The following is a 21,416-nucleotide window of genomic DNA, read 5'->3' on the forward strand; positions in this document are numbered from 1 at the left end:
TGACATTTCCTTCCTTGAGGTCCTACTACCTTCCTCGACTGCACATCTGTCTGAAGGCTTTGGCGCTTGCTGAGGTTTGCCAAGTCACTTAACTGCTTCTCAGCACACAGCATTGACCAGCTGCAGGTGGTACCATCTACTGCCATTACACTAGCAGGCTACAAAGCCTGACCTGACCTATGGGAGGTAGGCATGGGATTTTTAGCCACCTGCCTAGCCAACTGGGGCTTTGGGCACAGAGGGCTAGTCCTTCCCACTGTTGATATATGGAGAGGAGAACTCCACACTAGCACAGAAAACTCAATTCCTGGTGGGTTTAGGAATTGGGAGCAGAATTTGGGCCTGGTTTTCAGGCTCAACTGGATGCTTCAGCAGTAGTTTGTGGCTAGGCTGTTACATTTATGGGAACAAGGCTAAAATATTCTCTCCTACAGTTTAAGGATGAGGGGATGAACTTATCAGTTCAGTGTGGCCAAGATCTCATTTTTAATTTTTTTTTACTTGTATTGCCCTTTGGAACAATTTAGCATTTAGCCATGCACTTCCCATTACAGTCAAAGAGAATTAAAACGTGTATAATTCTGGAGAGGTACCTGTTGTTTCTTCCCTGCCCTCCATACACTCTCACAATCTCATCTGCTCACAACACCTTGCTCAGCTATAACGGAATTATTTTAGAATTAGGGGCAAGATCCTCAGCTGGTGCCTATCGGTGTAGCTCCACTGGAGGAGCCATCGAAGGTCTATCCCATTGTTCTTAGCACTATGTATTAGCAACAATTCCTTTTCTGGCTCCAGTTCCTGAAAAAGTCAGCTGGTAAGATGAGCATTGGTGGGAAGGGAATTGCCACCTGTGCCAGTTCTGCAGCGGGTATAAATCAGTGTAGAGTCCATGGAGCTGCACCAGTTTACTGGTCTACAATTTTTATTTCTTCTCTTCCTTCCCGAAATAGGCACGTTCTGAGGCACAGAATGAACGGTGGCATGCTCACTGCCATCATTATTTCTCAGTAAAAGAGAGAAGGGACAAATCATGAAGCAATTATATTCTTTGGAACCAAATGAATCCCATTTCAACCGCGACATGGGCCAACGGCTGCAAATGTCGAGGATCTAATGCGAGGCACTAATTTAATGTGTAGGGACTTAAATCAAAGTGGCCTTCAAAGCTACTGAGCATATGCGTCTCCATCTGGCTTCAGATGAGAACCGTGTACAGCCAGCACCTTTGAAGAGCAGGTCACTTTGATTTACTTGCCTCTCTTTAGGCACCCAGTTGTGAAAAATTTGGCCTTTCATTTAGAAACATTCTTCTTTAAAAGAACATCTGTGGGGGCCACTTGCAACCTGATGGTGCTTCAGGGTAACAATGGTTTGCGGCAGAGATAAACATGGAAAAGTGCCATCAGCTTAAATACATGGCAAGCAAACAGGAGCAAATGACAGGTGTTTGCATTGTTGGAGCTACAAAGTACAGATGGTTGTATAGAAGCCCTGCAGAACTCCTTGAGATTCTGGCAGATTCTCACTGGGTGTCAGTCATCTATGTATCAGTTTTGCTTCTATGTTGCACCCTTTTCTCTGACCCTTTGTCTGGTTTTCTTTTGTAAACTTCCTGGGACAAAGACTATGACTTTCGAGGTGTGTGCACATCACATGCTTTTTGGAATCAACTGTAATATAAATTATGCTTTATAGATTCAGAGATTTTAAGGTCAGAAGGGAACATTCTGATCATCTAGTCTGACTCCTCATATAAAACAAGCCAAAGAACTTCACCCATTAAGATCTGCCCCAAACCCATGACTTCTGCTTGGGCCATAGCATGTCTTTTAGAAAGACACCCAGTCTTGACTTGGACTCCGAGTGATGGGGAATCCAGCATGCCCCTTGTGTGCCCGATTTTTAGTCCAAATGTCTCTTGCTTCAGGTTCCAACCACTGTATCTTGCTATGCCTTTGTTTGCTAGACTAAAAAGCCCTCCACTGCCAGAAGTCTCTTCCCCATATAGGTACTTACAGAGCTGGTGCAAATCTCCTCTTAACCTGCTCTTCAATAAATTTATATGGATTGAGCTAATTTAGTCTCTTACTATAAGGCATGTTTTCCAGGCCTCTGGTCATTCTAGTTATCACTCATGATACATTGAGCTGGCTAAATTATTCATAACAAATAATTAATTCAAGGCATTTTGCCTCCTTTTTGTTTGTTGGGAACTGGCTGTAAACCAGTCACAATTTCATAAGAACGGCCATAGTGCATCAAACCAATAGGTCCATCTAGCCCGGTATTCTGTCTTCCGACAGTGGCCAATAGCAGATGCTTCAGAGGGAATGAACAGGACCGGCAATCGTTGAGTGTGATCCATCCCCTGTCGTTCACTCCCAGCTTCTGGCAAACAGAGGCTAAGGACACTCAGACCATGAGGTTGCATCCCTGACCATCTTGGCTAATAGCCATTGATGGACCTATCCTCCACCAACTTATCTAGTTCTTTTTTTGAACCCTGTTATAGTTTTGGCCTTCACAACATCCCCAGGTAATTTCCTCAGATTTGTTATTCAAAATTATCCTCTCAACACATTCTATGAATAATTTTTTGGCTGATAGCTTGTTTGCAAGCAGCTTACGAGGGGAGTAATGAATATTCACCCTTTAAGTTGCTTTCATTTTACATGCCAGTCATGTGGTATTGTTTCTGTTCCCTGTCTGGAGGAGCATAATCGTCAGAATCAGGTTTCTGGTGTTTTATTGTGAATTCAGTTTTTACTTGGCCCACATGTTCTGCAATAGCCACTGACAATTAGCTGCTTCTGGGATCGTGCCTCCTGGTAAAGTCCTTTGCTAGAATACTTGCCCACAGAAGGGAATGTGAAAGCAGTCAATACAACAATTCAGTACAAATAAGTCTGTAAACATGCAAACACCGTTTAATGGATTGTCTCCACGGTATTACGCCACCTCTACTGGCAGTCATGGGTCTGCTTATGTACAGCTACGAGAATCCATGCCTTTGTCGGTAGGATTTCAGGAGCCTTTGCTTCACCATTAAAGTGCCACTTGCTCAAGGAATTTAACCCTTTGAGCACATATTAACATTTCACACTTATATTGTGGTCATGCCAAGGAGTCAGCCAAGCTGGGGCCCCATTGTACAAATATATAGTAAATGATGATCTCTGCTTCAAAGAGCTTACAATCTACAAGGCTGTAATATAGAGCTAAAGTCCAGGGTCATTAACCAGTATTCAGTGTCCAACTTGGAGCTACTTCTTACTCCTTACTCTGGGCTGTTTGTCTCTAGCTCAGCCTAATTCTATGGACTTAGAGAGCACCAGGTGTGCATCTCAGAGGCCATGCAATAACTGTTCATGAAAGAGGACCAGCCAGTACCTTTAAGTTTTTGTAATGTGAAAATAATGAACGAGGCTATAAACAAGGGATAACAAGGTAAAATACCAGCACCTTGTGGGCAAGGTGCATACATAAACTATACATTTAGCTACATCTCCCATGTTAGAATCAGAAAAATGCCAGTGTCTGTTCCTTATTAAGGGGCAACTTTGAGTCTGATTCTATTCCTATTGGAGGATTGAGTTCTATATGAAAAAAGTGGTTAGAGGCACTACACACAGGGTCTGCTGAGGTGAATTGCAGCACAGCTCCCCACAGTGTTCAAGGACTCGGTCAGTCGTAGCCTTTCTATTCAGACTAGTCTTCATTGCTCTTTAGTCGTCAGCCTGAATCAGAAACTCTGTGAGAGTAAGTTGCTTTGATGAAGATTTATACCATGTTTAAAGATGTATTGCTTCTTGGGAGATTTATTAGCGAGTTAATGGCTTTTGATGCATCTCTATAGTTATACAGATGTGTTCCACATGATGGAGCTCTAATACCTGTAATAGATCGTAGTGATTAGAGACCAGGGCTTCCCCCACCGTCTGTTTTCTTGGAAATGGCTGGTCAGCTAACAACACGTTTCGATATTTTTGGCCTTGGTTATAATGATAGGACATTACTGAGGAAACTGCGACCCATAATGCTGTTAAGTGCAACCATGGTAACTCCGTGTTATGGCTGAGATTTAAAATGCACAAAATTCAGGACATTCCATAGTTGATTACCACAGAGACCAGGACCGACTCACTTTTAAGGCATACATTAACTGGCATATACAGCACAGCAATAGAAGCTACTATCTGCAAAGGTTGCGTTGTGGTTGTGATAGTCTGATATACCTTCATTTTGGAATGCCCTGACTTTTGTGCACCTAAAATTTTCAAGCTTAACAGATGATCTGACGTTTTTAACTGTCCTGAGTTTTAAATCAGAAAAGGAAAAAGCATGATACTTACTCCTTTAAGTGCTTTGAATCTAGTGATGAAAAGTGCTATATAAAAGCTAGTTATTAGTGGATTTTGTGGTCAAATAAGCCTCTACCCCTGTGGAAGCCTGTGCGGTATCCTCTTTAACTACAGAAACACACACAGGCGATCACCAGTTGGTGTAAATCAAGATGGCTTCAATGGAGCTACAGCGATTTACACCAGGTAAATTTTCCCTTGGAAAATGCAACACTCTGTAACCTTGCATTCTCTGTAAGATACAGAAAAAATAGATGTCATATTCCATTCCTATTGTGAGAATGTACTCTTTCCAGCAGCAGAATGTTGTGAGGGGTCTTAGGAACCACACACCTGCATGGGGCTCTCGGCCGGAAGAAGAATGCCCTTTAGTTCCTTGGAGAAGCTGTTGCCTGGAGACTAAGGATGCCCTGATTTGAATCTCAGTTAGGGATGTGGGAGGGGTGGTGGTCAGGTTGCAGGCACAATAAATCCAGCTTTGAGAAGTAGCAACTCTGCTAATTAATACGTTTACTTTGGGTGGCTGGCCACCATTCAGGAGGCACACCGTCATCAGGATTGGAGTCCAAGAGATGGCATGATGCTGACTTTTCCAACACAACAGGTTGTATGGTTTGTAGAATGGGCAGTCTTTCCCCACCTCTTTGTTTTTCAAAAGCATATTTACTATGTCTGATTTGCTCATTGAGTTCCATTATACAGAGCATCAGCCTGAGATGGGGGTGGGGGGGTAAGTCATCTCCCAGTGATTCTGACTACTACTAGATAATGAACCGCTCCTCACCCCACCAGCTCAGCTGAACAGGTATGTGAGGTGGGGACGAGCCAAGGTTCCACCTGTGCTCATCTCTTTCTGCCCACCTGCATGAGGTGTTGATGATCCAATAATGCAGCAATTCTTCTCCCCCTGCATCTGCTGTGCACAGGCAGGGGGCGGTGAGTTGCTTATACCTGCTTAGACTCCTTTGGGGTTCACTTATGGCTGGGCTATAATCTGGCACTTAAAAAACACACCAGCTAGAAATCAGGGTCAAAGTTTCCCCCCAGCACTTTCCTATTTCGTAGGGAAGGAGGGGAGGTGTATTCCTTAAGCATTTGTAGAGAAAACAGATCTTACACTGCTTTTGTGTAGGTTTCAGAGTAGCAGCCGTGTTAGTCTGTATTCGCAAAAAGAAAAGGAGTACTTGTGGCACCTTAGAGACTAACAAATTTATTAGAGCATAAGCTTTCGTGAGCTACAGCTCACTTCATCGGATGCATTTGGTGGAAAAAACAGAGGGGAGATTGATATACACACACAGAGAACATGAAACAATGGGTTTATCATACACACTGTAAGGAGAGTGATCACTTAAGATAAGCCATCACCAGCAGCGGGGGTGGGGGGGAAGGAGGAAAACCTTTCATGGTGACAAGCAAGGTAGGCTAATTCCAGCAGTTAACAAGAATATCTGAGGAACAGTGGGGGGGGTGGGGTGGGGTGGGGTGGGGGGGAGAAAGTTTTACTTTGTGTAATGACTCATCCATTCCCAGTCTCTATTCAAGCCTAAGTTAATTGTATCCAGTTTGCAAATTAATTCCAATTCAGCAGTCTCTCATTGGAGTCTGTTTTTGAAGCTTTTTTGTTGAAGGATAGCCACTCTCAGGTCTGTAATCGAGTGACCAGAGAGATTGAAGTATTCTCCAACTGGTTTTTGAATGTTATAATTCTTGACGTCTGATTTGTGTCCATTCATTCTTTTACGTAGAGACTGTCCAGTTTGGCCAATGTACATGGTAGAGGGGAATTGCTGGCACATGATGGCATATATCACATTGGTAGATGCGCAGGTGAAGGAGCCTCTGATAGTGTGGCTGATGTGATTAGGCCCTATGATGGTGTCCCCTGAATAGATATGTGGACAGAGTTGACAACGGGCTTTGTTGCAAGGATAGGTTCCTGGGTTGGTGGTTCTGTTGTGTGGTGTGTGGTTGCTGGTGAGTATTTGCTTCAGATTGGGGGGCTGTCTGTAAGCAAGGACTGGTCTGTCTCCCAAGATCTGTGAGAGTGATGGCTCGTCCTTCAGGATAGGTTGTAGATCCTTGATGATGCGTTGGAGAGGTTTTAGTTGGGAGCTGAAGGTGATGGCTAGTGGCGTTCTGTTATTTTCTTTGTTGGGCCTATCCTGTAGTAGGTGACTTCTGGGTACTCTTCTGGCTCTGTCAATCTATTTCTTCACTTCAGCAGGTGGGTATTGTAGTTGTAGGAATGTATGATAGAGATCTTGTAGGCGTTTGTCTCTGTCTGAGGGGTTGGAGCAAATGCGGTTATATCGTAGAGCTTGGCTATAGACAATGGATCGTGTGGTATGATCTGGATGAAAGCTAGAGGCATGTACGTAGGAATAGCGGTCAGTAGGTTTCCGATATAGGGTGGTGTTTATGTGACCATCGCTTATTAGCACCGTAGTGTCCAGGAAGTGGATCTCTTGTGTGGACTGGTCCAGGCTGAGGTTGATGGTGGGATGGAAATTGTTGAAATCCTGGTGGAATTCCTCAAGGGCTTCTTTTCCATGGGTCCAGATGATGATGATGTCATCAATGTAGCGCAAGTAGAGTAGGGGCATTAGGGGACGAGAGCTGAGGAAGCGTTGTTCTAAGTCAGCCATAAAAATGTTGGCATACTGTGGGGCCATGTGGGTACCCCTCGCAGTGCCGCTGACTTGAAGGTATACATTGTCCCCAAATGTGAAATAGTTATGGGTCAGGACAAAGTCACAAAGTTCAGCCACCAGGTTAGCCGTGACATTATCGGGGATAGCCCATCTTTGTGTGGAATGTTGGTGTAGAGGGCTTCTACATCCATAGTGGCCAGGATGGTGTTTTTAGGAAGATCACCAATGGACTGTAGTTTCCTCAGGAAGTCAGTGGTGTCTCGAAGATAGCTGGGAGTGCTGGTAACGTAGGGCCTGAGGAGGGAGTGTACATAGCCAGACAATCCTGCTGTCAGGGTGCCAATGCCTGAGATGATGGGGCGTCCAGGATTTCCAGGTTTATGGATCTTGGGTAGCAGATAGAATACCCCAGGTCGGGGTTCTAGGGGTGTGTCTGTGCGGATTTGTTCTTGTGTGTTTTGTTCTGCTTTTGTGTGTGAGACTTCTCCTAAGTACTTTTAGTCTACTGCAACTGGCAGATCTGGGTGCCGCATTCCCCTTTAGGTCACTGCTCTTCAGCCATACTTCTGGAAAATCTCAATGGAGTCATTTTCATTTGTTCAACAAACAATGTCAACACTGGCAAAAATGGCTGGTCTGAGCTAATCACAGCTCCTGCAGCAAACAGAACCATGGGAGAGGCTGACACAGCCCGTGGCCTTCAGGGTGCACGATTTGTGGAAATGCTCCGGAATGACCGCCTGATTTTTTTTTTTTTTTTTTTTTTTTTAAGATCAACAGAAACCATTTTATACTTAGTCATTGCATATTTTCCCCACTCCATAATGACTTCCTGCACAGATGACAAAATTCATTTTGTCAACAAAATTATTTTAGGCAGAGCTAGCACAGAGTATTTTGTTGAGCAAGTCATTGCAGGGACCAACCGTGTTTCAAGAAAATAACTTTAGGCACTTCAAACAATTTTATTTCTTAGAAAATACAACTTGGAAAACATGGTTGTTTCTCTCCATAAATACTGCCAAGTTCTAAAGGCATCATGTTGAACCAACATAATGCATTATCCTGTGACCTAGAGATGATATATTTAGTGATGGATTTGGGTCTGACTGGCAATTCAGGGGGTTGCCCTTTCCAAAGTTTCAGGTTGCCCTTTCCCCAAAACTGGAAATGATGGGAAAACCTCCCTGCGAGAAATGAAGAAAATTAGTCATAATATGTAACTCCCAAGAAACATAAAAAGGCAATGAATATCCTGAGTTACAATATGTAAGCCAAACCCCAGGGAACCTTAAACATGCTTCCCCAAAGAGCCTTAACCTAGAGGTCCTGACCAACCTATTTTGCCCATTCTGCTAAATGGGAGTGGGATCCCAACTAGATCCTGTCTAGGTGGGAGGAGGAACCTGGGAAGGTGGGCTGCTAGTATGGAAAGGGTTAAGAAATGCCGTGTTACCTCTCGCCATTCTTCTTGGTGGGGTTTTGGCCCCACTTTTTGGTTGATCTGGGCTCATTAAGCTTTAATCTGTCCCTTTATCCCATTTTTAAAATTGAATTCCCCAGCAGAATCACAATTGATTATTATTTATCATTTATATTGTGGTAGTGTCCCAAGACCTCTCACAGGCCTCAACTGGATCGGAGCCCCTTTGTGATAGGCACAAACATACAGGGCTCTGCCCTACAGAATTTACAGTCTTAAATTTACAGTCTGAACCTGAAAAGCCCTTCATGCATGCCCAACTTTAGGCAATTTGAGTAGCCCATTTGCCTTTAATGGGAGCAATCAACATGTATCTAGTTAAAGACATGTGTCAACCAGAGTAGGATTGAGGCCTAAAAGACAAGAAGTAAAAGGTAAATGAAAAACAAGAGTGGGTGGGCAGGATAGCAAAATTAATCTGATGTATAAGCTCTGTCCAAACATCTCTTGCTAATACAAGTGTCCCAAGTTGTTGTGGATCCAGGATAGTTTGCATAACTAAGCAAATAAAAGCACATTCTGAAATTTAAGGGTAAAATATGGTTGCTGGAGTAGCTAGTTTCATCTATCATAAAACTGTTGCTAAAATAAAATACTAGAATGGGGTGCATATTTCCAGCAACAGCTAGATTATCAAACCTGATGGGACCATTGCGATCATCTGTTCTGACCAGTTGACACAGGCCAATATGCATGTGCGATGGGGTGGACAAGCCCCACACTGGGGAGGTAAAGTTAAAGAGCAGCTCTGGGCCCAGAAAGCCCTGCCCAGCCACCCCTGCTAGCCAGGCTCACAGTGGAGGCTAAGCTCAAAAGGGAGCAGCTCAGCTCAGTCAGGGCAGATGGAGCAGGAGAGCCGTTGCTTGGTGCAGGATCCTACCAAGAAGCCGCAAAGGCCCCACGCAGCTGGGCCCCGGCCTCACTGCCAAGGCACCCCAGGCCTTTGGTAATGACGAGATGTGACTGAGAGAGGAAGGCCCTTTGGAGCATAGAAAGGGAGGACTCCAGGAGGGACTCGGAGGTGAAGCGGGGGTGCCAACAGAGGAACAGAAGCAGGAGTAGGAAGTGGCTCAGGGAGCAGGCACAAGGGCACCCGCCCCCTTGGCCACACATTTAGCATTATTGTTTCACTGGGCCCTGGGTTGGAACCTGGTGGAGCAGGGAGGGCCTAAGTTCCCCTGGACTGTAGACTCCAGCCATTGACTCCATCCACCAGGCGACACGGCCCAGAGTATCATCTCTCGGCAATACTCCCGGTTGCAGACACCAAACGCTCGGGTACAGACACCCTCCTCCCAACATGTGGTGAAGAATGCAGGCAATGCTCAGGTCCTGCTAAAAGGACCCCTGGAATACTCACTGGACAACCCTTGAGAGGCCATGGACACAACAAAGCTTCTGAAATGGATGCTGGAGAAACCAGTAACAGCTGGTGGCCCAGCAACAGCAAGGGCAGATACTGCAACAGATTGCAGGCCAGTAGCAACAGCAAGCAGCTCAACGGCTAACTCGGTAACTGGTGGCCCAGCACCGGGCACAACAGGAATGCCTGATCCAGCAGGTAATGATTCTATTGCAGCCTCAAGGAGTATCCAACTCCACAGCGCTTGGACACTTAGGATATGCCCTCCCCATCATTCTGACCATCCAGCTTACAAAATTGGGCCCCGGAGATGACCCTGAAGCCTTCCTGGTCATCTTTGAGTGGGTGGCCACCACGGCACATTGGCCACCAGAACAATAGGCTATCTTGATAGCCTCATATTTAACCAGCCCTACACAAGTGACCTATTGGAGCTTGGATCTAACCAAAGCATTAGACTATAACAAAGTAAAAGCGGCCATACTTGACTACTGAGAGATCAATCCTGAGATGTTCCACCAGAGGATTTGCAGAGAGATACTCGACTGGAGCCCAGACCGGGGTGGTGGCCCAATGCCTGAAGGAAAAGTGTTGGCTCTGGTTGGAGAAATGGACCGGAATATGAGTGGCACAGGCTGTAATGTTAGAGCAGTTGGCCCAAATTCTCCTAGCCACTGGGAAGGAGTGGGTGAAGTATCACCGACCATTGACTCTGGAGGAAGCCGTGATCCAGATGGAAAATTATGTGGCAGCTGAAGGCCTGGCCTTGTTGACCCTTAGGTCAGGAGCCCTCAGTACTGTTTGCCATACAGGTGGTCCCCTAAGCCTCCACTGGATTCCTGTCCTTTGAACTTCTATATGGGGGACAGCCCAGGGGATTTTGGTCCTCCTCTGGAAAGGCTGGGAAGAGCAGGAGTCTTGGGTCAACGCCCAGTGCCATATTTGCTTCAACTGTGCAAGAGACTGAAGACACTAGGGAGCTTTGCTGAGGAAAACTTTCGAAAGCCCAGCAAACACAGGAACTTGCCTATAATCAGGGGGCCTGGTTGTGAACTTTGGAACCAGGCTGTATGGTGGTGTTATTACTCCCGACCTCCGAGTCTAAACTATTGGCCCAATGGCAGGGCCCATTTGAAGTGGTGAAGAAGGTAGATTCAGTTGACTATAAGATCCTTCAGCCTGGGAGATGGAAGGAAAGGCCAATTTACCATGTCAATCTCCTGGAGGCCTGGAAGGGTCAGGAAGGCTTTCTGATAGTCCTGTGACCCCCAGAACCCAAGTGGGGCTTCAAGCTGCACCATCACTGGACCCAACAGTTATGCCAGTGGGGTTGGAGCTGAGCCCGGCACAGCAAGCCCAATTGCTGCAGCTGATATAGGTCTTCCCTACGGTGTTCTCGGCCCTACCAGGAAGGGTGCACCACCAATGTGGTGGTGGAAGGGTAATCAATCACCACATTGTGATGACCCCTGGACAGAATGTACACGAGAGTCACTGATCACTGCCAAAGAATATGTGGGCAATGTTTTGAGAGGAACTCCAAGCTATGCTGACCCTAGGGGTCATTGAGGAATCCTGCAGGAGAAGCTGATCTAGAGGCACACTCAGTAGCACAGTGATGGGTGGCACAACCTTACTACATCTGAATATAAAAGAGCTGGACAAACAAGCCCAGGATAGGGATGGTTTGCACCATCCTGGATTCTGCATTATGCACCTGATGGCATGGGAAGAATGATGATTTGGTCCATACCCCAAAGGGGTTACTTTTCTATATATAGTTCAGATGAGGCTGAAATTTTCTGAGAATTTGGCTCTGTTTAATCCAATTTTGACTATTGAGCCAGGATTCAACTTTGAACTCAAACCCCAACCTAAACCTAATCTGGATCCAGATGTAAACACAGTCTTTCCAATTCATTTCCATATATATATATATATATATAGTTGAACTGAAAAATGTTTATTAAAAAATATCCAAGATCTCTTACTATTAACAGAATATACATGAATGTAATAGGGTAGATTATGTTCTCATTTACTCATTTGCGGTTACACTTATGTCACCAGGGTTACAGAGGTATAACTAAGGGCATGACTATATGGTAGGATAACGCGCTTTATGGGGCAGGGGTGATTTCTAAAGTGCACTAATGTGTTGCTCATTAATTTGCCCATGTAGACTCTGCTGCTGTTCCAGCTCCCCTGTACTCAGTTCCCAAGTGCACTTTAATGTATAATGGAGTCGCATCTTACGCAGGGGTTAGGTTCTAAAGTCAGCATGTAAGGCAAAAATCGTGTATAGTCAAAATTACCCTTGAAAATCCTTTACATCGCCCATAAAGTACAGTTTACTGTACAAGGTTTTGTGTATACTGTACAACCCATACAGTAATATGTATAAATGTATAATGTATACAGTAATGTACAGTATATAATAGAGTACATATGCAAAATATAATTTTACAGTACTGTATTTTTAATTACAGGGGGTCGTCAGGGCTTGATGTCAATCCAGGAGACGGAGGTGACTGAGAGCTTGGGTGATGGAAAGCGAGTCATAGACAAAGTGGTTGGCTCTGGTTCAGCTCAAGAAGTTGATTGCATAGGCTCATCTGCTGCTGGTTGTTTTTCCTTGAAAAACATGGTTATCGGCAACTGTCGCTGTTGTCTCTTAAGCTGCTCAAACGTTTCTTGATATGGTCTCAAATCATCTGTAATACTACGTGTGATTATGAGGCTTCGTTCCATAGAGGGATCGTATTCAGAAATTAAATCATTCAAGTGTTTTGCTGCTTGGAACACTTCAGCAAATTTATGAAGATTCCAACTTGCTGGCTCTTCCTGTTCATCATCATCATCATCATCATCATCCTCTATAGACGATTTTATCAGTTCCTCTAACTCTTCATTAGTCAATGTTTCTCTATAGTTCTCAATCAATTCTTCAATTTCTTCCTCAAGGATGCTGACGAAGCCATCACCACACACTTGCCTGGCCACCTGAACAATGCATTTCACTTCTTTGTCAATGGTCGGGAAACCCTTAAAATCATTCACATATTCTTTCCATCGGTTTCGCCAACATGCACTGACTGTTTCAGGCTTGATTGCATCCATTGCCTGTTTAATATAAGTGATGCAATCGGCAATGTTGAAGGACTTCCAACACTCCATCACATACGATTGGGATCAGCATCCATAGCGCTACGTATCCATGAGAATGTAAGCCTCGTGTACGTGGCCTTGAAACAGCAAATCATGCCTTGGTCGAGAGGTTGGAGGATGGAGGTGGTATTGCGGGGGAGAAAGATGACTTCAGCGTCGCTATGCACAAAGCGGAGTGCCTCAGGGTGGCCAGGAGCATTGTCTACAGTCAGCAACACTTTAAAGTCAAGTCCTTTCTCTTCGAGGTACCGCTTGACCTCTGGAATGAAATACTTGTGGAACCAATCCAGAAATAATGCTGCCGTCACCCAAGCCTTTTTATTTGATTGCCAGAACACAGGCAGGAGATTTTTGTTCTTGCCTTTTAGGGCACGGGGATTTCCAGCCCTGTAGAGCAAGCCCAGCTTTATTAAATGCCCAGCCGCATTGCCACAAAACAACACAGTCACACGGTCTTTAGCTGCTTTGAAGCCAGGGGCTTGTCTTTCTGATTTCAAAATGTAAGTGCGGTTGGGCATTTTTTTCCAGAAGAGCCCAGTCTCATCAGCATTAAAAACTTGTTCCGGAAGGTAGCCCTTTTCTTCTGTGATTTTCTTTAATTGTTCGGGGTAGGTTTTTGCTGCCTCTTCATTGGATGCAGCTTCACCAGTAGTCTGCAAGTTTTTGAGGTTGAAGCAGTTCCTAAAACTGTTAAACCAACCTTGGCTGGTTTTGAATTCCTTCTCATCAGAAAGCTGTCCCTCTTTGGCGGGAGGTTTGAACAGCGCGTAGAGGCTAAGAGCCTTTTCTCTCAATGTGTTGCCTTCGATAGGCACACATTTACGGTTCATGTCTTCCATCCATAAGTTTAATGCCTTTTCAGTCTTCACTAAAGTCTTACCGTGCACCTGGCTCATCACCTTAGCAGTTATTGGAGTACTTGATGCTACAGCTTGACAAATTTCTCTCTCTCGAATCTTGATGGCACGGATGCTAGATTTGTTACGGCCATATTTACACGCCACATTGGAGACTGACATACTGTCTCTCAATAAGTCCAACACAGCCAGTTTTTCCTCCAGTGTTGGAACAGATCGCTGTTTTTCGATTGAGCACCAGATGAAGTAGTTGGCTTGCGTTTAGGGGCCATGTTGTATGGAAAATATGCATCTTTAAACACTAGAATCACACTCAGCATGGTGAGATGTTCACACTATGAGAGGCACGCGGGAACTGAGGCCGACTGAGGGAACAGCAGATTCACGTCTCCCATCTCATGCTCACTCACGTTCATTGAGTGGAATGGTGGGCGGAATCGCCTGCACTATTTACAGGTATCTTTCTTTTTTTTTTTTGCCGAGCGCATATAGTTGAATTTGCGTAAATTAAATGCACATATGATGCGACTCACCTGTAGTATTGTTTCAAGCAGCATTAATTAAAGCATGCTAGCAGAGTCTATATGGTCCAATTAATATGCAGCATGTTAATGAGCTTGAGAAATCATACCCCCAAGAGCACATTACCCTACCATGTAGACAAGCCCTTACAGTAAATAAATAATTATCTAAACACATCTGAATGCAAAATATTTACATTCTCTGCCATTATTAGATTTCAGGTCTGCTGTAGCTGAGTTACCAACGTTTACAGGCCATGATTTCACAAAACACTTATAGCGGGGTATAGAAAGTCACCTAAGTGACTTAGGTGCCTAATTCCCTTTGATCCCAGTTGAGTCTCTGCACCTTGACATCTTTACATCAAAATTTGAGGACTTCGTTTAACTCAGCCTGAGGTTATGGGCCTATTACAGGAATGGGTGGGTGCAGCAGTCTGGCCTGCAATTTGCAGAAGGTCAGATTAGATGATCATGATGGTCCCTTCTGGCCTTAAAGTCTGTAAATTTATGAGCCTAGCCTGCTTAGGCACTGTTGATTATGATACTTTTAAGCAATTAAATTTAAGCATGAGTACAGTCCTATTCATGGCAAATTAATGCATGTGCTTCAGTTCTTTGCTGGATCTGGGCCAAAAGTGTGTTTTGCCTTGAGAAGCTGATGGTTTCTGAGAGATTCCATCATGATTTGGTTAGCTCATGAGTAAAAAGATTTTTCTTTGAATTGCCAGTCACGGGAAATCAAGCGAGGACTTAAATCAATCTGGATTCTTTCTTACACATTGGGCCAAATCATGGCTCAATTTAGACATTATGAAAGTGTTGCACAGATGTTTCTTTTCACAAATATTGTCATTAAGTTTTTTTGGTAGGAATATTTGTTGACATGGTGAGTTTCAAGGTCATATTGCAGAATATTTGCTGAAAGCGAATTTCAAATATGAGAGGATTCATACCAGACACCGAACTGTTAAAATGATTCTCATCTAATCAGCAAAAAGAAAAGGAGTACTTGTGGCACCTTAGAGACTAACAAATTTATTAGAGCATAAGCTTTCGTGAGCTACAGCTCACTTCATCGGATGCATTTAAATGTCTCTAAGGTGCCACAAGTACTCCTTTTCTTTTTGCGAATACAGACTAACACGGCTGCTACTCTGAAACCTGCTCATCTAATCAGGTGACAGAAATGCACCATGTTACTTGCATGTCCCACCAAATCAGCTTGAGTTTTGAATATTTTCAAGGAATTGCTTTGTGAACCACCTGTCATTTAGACCAAGAATGATTCAGCATGTAATTCTGGGCAATGGAGCCGCTGGCAGAAGTCGTTATCTGGTTGCTGCTAATTTGTGAAAAAAATCAGAGGCAAAGTTTTTCAAATAATCAATGATTTGCACTTTACAATTTTCTGGGCAGGCCAGGGAGTAAAAACGTTCTCTATCATTTCTCTGGGTGGGACAGTGCAAATGCAAGAGACCCATCTGCTGCTGTTCACTTTATACGGTTATCCTTCTACTGAGTTAAGCCAAAGGAGAATATAAATAAAAACAAACGCTTAGTAGAGTCTAATGCATCAGAAACGCTGATCTGGCCAAGGGAGAATATAAATAAAAACAAACGCTTAGTAGAGTCTAATGCATCAGAAACGCTGATGTGGTATCTCTATTTATCCTGCTTCACGGATTCTGTAATTTACTCTTCTCTCTGCCTGTGCTTCATGGAGTAGCAAAACTTGCAAGATAGAAGACCAAAGCATGCTTGTTTCACCAATCGAAGGCTGCCTTAGTGGTTGTGGGAGGGCGTAACCAATTTGTTTGAATAAACTGTTCATAAGATGGTACTTTAAGAGATCTGTAATCCTTATTTAACCAAACATAGTCATAAAGACCACTTTTTAGGGCCTGGAAAGTATGGAGATGAGGTTTTTGGACAGAGGTCCATTTACATGAAAAATATGTACACTGTGGTGCACCAAGAAAAAAAAGCAGGCTCTATCTGATATTTCAGAGCTTTACTGTGCGTTTCCCTCTATTTTACATTGTGATAGATTGCCCTGTTAGATTAATAAAATCTGATTGTGCGAGGTTAGTTGGTTTGTCAAGCACCCTGGGGTGGAATTCCCTGCTGAGCAGAGAGCTAGCACACAGCCTGGGCACCACCGAACCCCTATGTGAAGCGTTTAAATGATGCATAACTCTACAGCTAACTTTCTGTACAGGAAGGATTTTTCACCCGCAAGATATTTAAATTCTAGGAGGAAAAAGCTCAAGAGGCAATGTGGTCTAATAGACAGGGAACTAGACTGGGAGGCAGGAGACCTAGGTTGTATTCCCAGCTCTGCCACTGACCTGCTGTTTGGCCTTGGGCAAGTCACCTCTCTTTTACCTCCCACCCTTTGTGTGCTCACTTTCAGGGTATATCTTCACTGCAGGAAAAAAAGGTGTGTTCTGAGCCCGAGTGAGCTAATTTGCGTGACAACAGCAGTGGAGACATGGCTACTCTGCCTTTAACTTGGGTTAGGTGCTTTGAATCCAACTCCAGACTTCCCTACAAGCTTTAACTTGAGCTGCTAACCTGTATTGGAAGCAGAGACGCCGACTCTTCACTGCTGTTTTAACCTGGTGACTCCTGCCAAGTAGCCAGCTCTAAAGGGGTCCCATGTATGAAGAACAGGCACTAATCTATCTTCTGCTCCTCAGCTTGCAGGTCACTTGGGACAGGGATGATGCTCAGCTCCTGGGCCACCTCCACCATCGAAGAAGTTGCCCAGGCGGCTCCTGATGGCCTTCACTGGCTGCAGCTTTATATCTACAAGGACCGGGAGGTCACCAGGTCGCTTGTGCAGCGTGCTGAGAGAGCAGGTTACAAAGGAATCTTTGTGACGGTGGATACGCCGCTCCTTGGCAAGCGCTTTGACGACGTACGCAACAAATTCCAGCTCCCCCCGCACCTCAGGTACCTACCAGCCTGCTGCTCCGGAAAGCCCATTTTCAGCTAGGACATATGCTCCTGTTGCTGCTGCTCCTGCAGTGTTGTATGTTGTTTTGGGTTGTTCCCTTCGGGGGGGTGGGGGACAGGTTCTTCCAGTTCTGTGCATCACATTTTCCTTCATGACTCAGGAGCTGAGCAAGCTTCCTCTGTCGTGCTCACCCCTGCCACCTCTAGGAGCGTACTTGAGACCAACACTTGAGTGTCAGTGGAAGTATTACAAGCGGTGGGGAGGGGGGAAGGGGAACTCTTCCTGATTGAAAACAAACAAATCTGGATCTTGCAGTGTAATGAGTTGGACGGGAGAAAGAGGATCTAGCTTCAGGAGGCACCTTGTTCAGTGTGCCACCAGGGGATCTGAGGAATCCACGCTGAGTCAGGATTACTGGCTCTCATCACATAACACTAGTAGCTCAGCGCACATAGCAAAGATCTGTTTCCTACAACTCTTCCTGTTTGCTGCGTCACTTACTGCTAATGAAACAAGTCTTACCTGTGAGCCTCTGTGCGGTCAGACTGAGTAAAACATTTCTGAAACAGTTTTTCCCAAAATACCTTGATGACAATCTGCTTATTCATTGAATTAACCCTGTAAAACCTAAGTGAGCTGTAGCTCACGAAAGCTTATGCTCTAATAAATTTGTTAGTCTCTAAGGTGCCACAAGTACTCCTTTTCTTAAAACCAGAGCATTATTTTAAACACTGAAATAGCATAATTCAAATGGAAAACACAAGACTTCCATGTAGCTTTTTGTTTCAGAGCCATAGGTGAAATTCTCCAGGATGATGCTTTTGTCAAGTTATCAGATAACTTTTTCTTGGCTTCAGACTTTCAACAAAGTTTCAGAGTCACAACAAGGTGCCCTTGTGCACAGAAATGTATGTAAGACAACATTCATTCAAGCGTTGATCTGCATTTCGGAGTCCAAGAAAAACAACAGTTATTGCTAAAATCGGCTCCATGGTTCTGTTTTTTCCTATCCACCCCACAAATCAAGTGCTGAAAAGCTGGATCTTACTTGGAGAGAGGAGGGAGGACGCAGACTGTTCCCTTCTCATTTTCTTCTAATGCTACTATTAGAATGGCACAATAAAAGCCTAAAACCAGGTGAAATTCAGCTAGTTTTAGGTACGGACAGAGAAGTGAAACCAGCTGGTTTCATGTGAAAATTGCTTGGTTCTTAGAACTGTTCATTGAAATGCAAAATGAAACTTCCTGCCGTCAGAGAACGGGCCCAGTTTCTGAAAAGGCAGAGTTGTTTAGTAGATGGGGCATTGGAGTGGGCCACAGAAGAGCTTGGCTCTATTGCTGGCTTTGCCACTGGGTGACTTGGGTAAGTCTCTTGTCTATTAAGGCAATGAGCATTTTGGAGCAGCGCCTATCTCTTACTAGGTGTATATACAGCCCCTAGCCCAGGAGGGACCTCTTAGCATCTCTGGGTGTTACCATAATACAAATAACAACAAAATACATTCTGGTATGGAGTGCCATGGATTTCTTTTGTGTTTCACAAGGAAACTAGAATCAACTGATTCGATGTCATGCTTGTTGGGCAAATGAAATGATGAATCTTCACAATGCCTTGCAAGGCTTAAGGTCTGTGAAACCTCCTATACCCATATGCAAGGCATAGAGCTTAACAAAACCCAATGTGATCCCCCCCCCACCATTTTGGAATGCTAAACGGTACAATACTGTTTAGCCACTAGGTGGCACCATGTGCAACATCCCTTACTTGAGTTAGTGTAGCCATAGGCAGGAGTGCATTAAAGGATGGTTATGAAATACACACCTTTGGTATATCTCTCAGTGTAAGAAGCTTTGTAGCCAGTCCATATCTGGTATAAGAGCCTGATCTGCTAGTAGTAGCCCTGCAACCTACTGTGCACAAGAAGTACGTGACACATCCCTCTTCATCTTACTTAAAAAAAACAGTGGAATCTTCATTTGCTCAAACTTTCCAAAAATATTCACCTTCAGGCAGTGACCATGTAAGGAAAACTTCAGTCCAAAAGATATGCATGTTGTTGTAGCCTTGCTGGTCCCAGGATACTACAGAGACAAGATGGGCATGGTGTTATCTTTTATTGGACCTGCTTCTGGAGAGGGGAGGAGTTAGTCCAATAAAAAAATATTACCTCAGTCCCAAAGATAAACATTTCAGAAAGTCACGTACAACTGTAAAAAGGGGTGTTTGAATGGAAACTGTTAAGCAACCTTCATTGTTAGCAATTGCTGCCACTCCACTATAATGCTAATGAAGCCTTTGAGATCTCATCTGATGAGCCAGTCTATGAAGATTGCACTGGGGAAAATCCCTTTAATATCCCTCTTGCTTTAAGCTAACTCTTGAAATGTAAGTGGGTTAACTAAAACTTGGTCTACAACTAAAACTTAGGCTATGTCTACGCTTCAGACCTTACAGTGGCACAGCTGTACCACCGCAGCTGTGCCGCTGTAAGATCTCCCTCTATGCCAGTAGAAGAGAGCTATCCCCTGGCATAATTAAACCACCCCCAACAAATGGTGGTAGCTATGTCAGCAGGAGAGCATCTACCACCGACATAGCACTGTCCACACTGGCGCTTTTGTCGGTGAAACTTATGTCGGTCAGGGGTAAGTGTTTTTTTCACACCCCGATCGACATATGGGCTAATTTAGACAAAGCTTTAGGCTGGCCTAGCTGTGTCCCTCAGAGCTGTGAGACATTTAATGCCCTGGGCAACATATTTAGGTTGACTGAACCCACACTGTATATGTAGCTACCCCTTTCCGTTGAGGTAGGAAGCATTTACTCTACAGTGTGTAGCTGTGCTGCTGTAGTGTAGACGTGGCCTCATTGTCTACACTACAGTGTTGTAGCTATAGCTGCACTGTTGTAGTGCTTGTAGCATGGACATATTCTTAGAGATACCTGTAGGCCAGATCCACTGTGTGAAATCCTGGCTGCACTGAAGTCAACAGGTGTTATGCCATTGACTTCAATGAGATCAGGATATCACTCATTGTGTTTAATGGGCTTTGGATTAGGCCCTAAAGGAGCAGCTCTGGTCCAGCAGAATGAGCATCTATCTATTTTAGGTACTTATATGGGCCCGGTTACAATAGTATCTGAGCTCCTCACAATCTTTACTGGATTTATCCTCACAATATCCTTGTGAGGCAGGGTCGTGGTGTTATCCCCATTGTACAGATGGGAAACTGAGGCACAGAGAGACTTGGTGACTTCTCCAAGGTCACACAAGAAGCCTGTGGCAGAGAAGGGACTTGAATCCACCGTCCTAACCACTGGGCCATCCTTCCTCTTCATAGGTTCTATTCCTGATTTGCTGTTGGACTGGGGCCTGATCTTACTTCCCTTGAAAGCAAGGGGAGTGTTGTTATTAACTGCAATGACACTAGTATAGGCCCTTTGAATGCAAGCTATGAGACACATGACTGGCCAATTTTTTTTTGCTATTTTGTTGCCTAAATGCTAGGATATGTGCCTTTGCTAACTGTGTATGATGGCGTGTATCTGAGGTCCCCTGCTGGAGGCCTTGCAGTCCTACCACACCATGTCCCAGAAAAGGAGCAGTAGAGGTGACTCCTCCAGGCTTTCTAGAGCGGCTGCATGGAAGCAGCCAATTAGAGAGAGGCTGCAGTGGTAGTCAATCAGAGCCCCTCAGGCTACTATAAAAATCAGCTGCTGGACTGATAAGACCAGTTACTGGCTGGAGCCTGAGGAGCAAAGAAAATGCTCCTGGCTGCATTTTCCAGGTTGCAGCAGTTCCAGGACTGGACAGAGCACTGCCAGCAGGGACCAGGGGAGTAACGAAGGTGCTTCAGCTGACTGCAGGGGCTCAAGCAAGACTTTATCCCTGAGCTAAGGGTGAAGGTACAGGTGAAGGGACAGTGGGGAAGTGGCCCAAGGAACACTAGCCACAGAATTAAAAGGGATGCATCAGGTGGCTACTCTTTATAGGGTCCCTGGGTTGGGACTCAAAGTAGTGGGTGAGCCCAGCAGCAGGTACC

The 21,416-nt window shown here is 44.6% G+C and overlaps 1 protein-coding gene across 1 annotated transcript in view; it reads left to right on the top strand.

Annotated features, from left to right (window-relative positions):
• Positions 1-21,416, top strand: part of HAO1 (hydroxyacid oxidase 1) — a 58,903-nt gene that overhangs the window by 17,983 nt on the left and 19,504 nt on the right. Inside the window, exon 3 of the mRNA XM_038397948.2 lies at positions 17,113-17,368. Within this exon, the coding sequence (XP_038253876.1) occupies positions 17,113-17,368 (256 nt within the window). The remainder of the gene's footprint in view (positions 1-17,112; positions 17,369-21,416) is intronic.

This window comes from Dermochelys coriacea, chromosome 3 (assembly GCF_009764565.3).
Source record: "Dermochelys coriacea isolate rDerCor1 chromosome 3, rDerCor1.pri.v4, whole genome shotgun sequence".
NCBI lineage: Eukaryota > Metazoa > Chordata > Testudines > Dermochelyidae > Dermochelys > Dermochelys coriacea.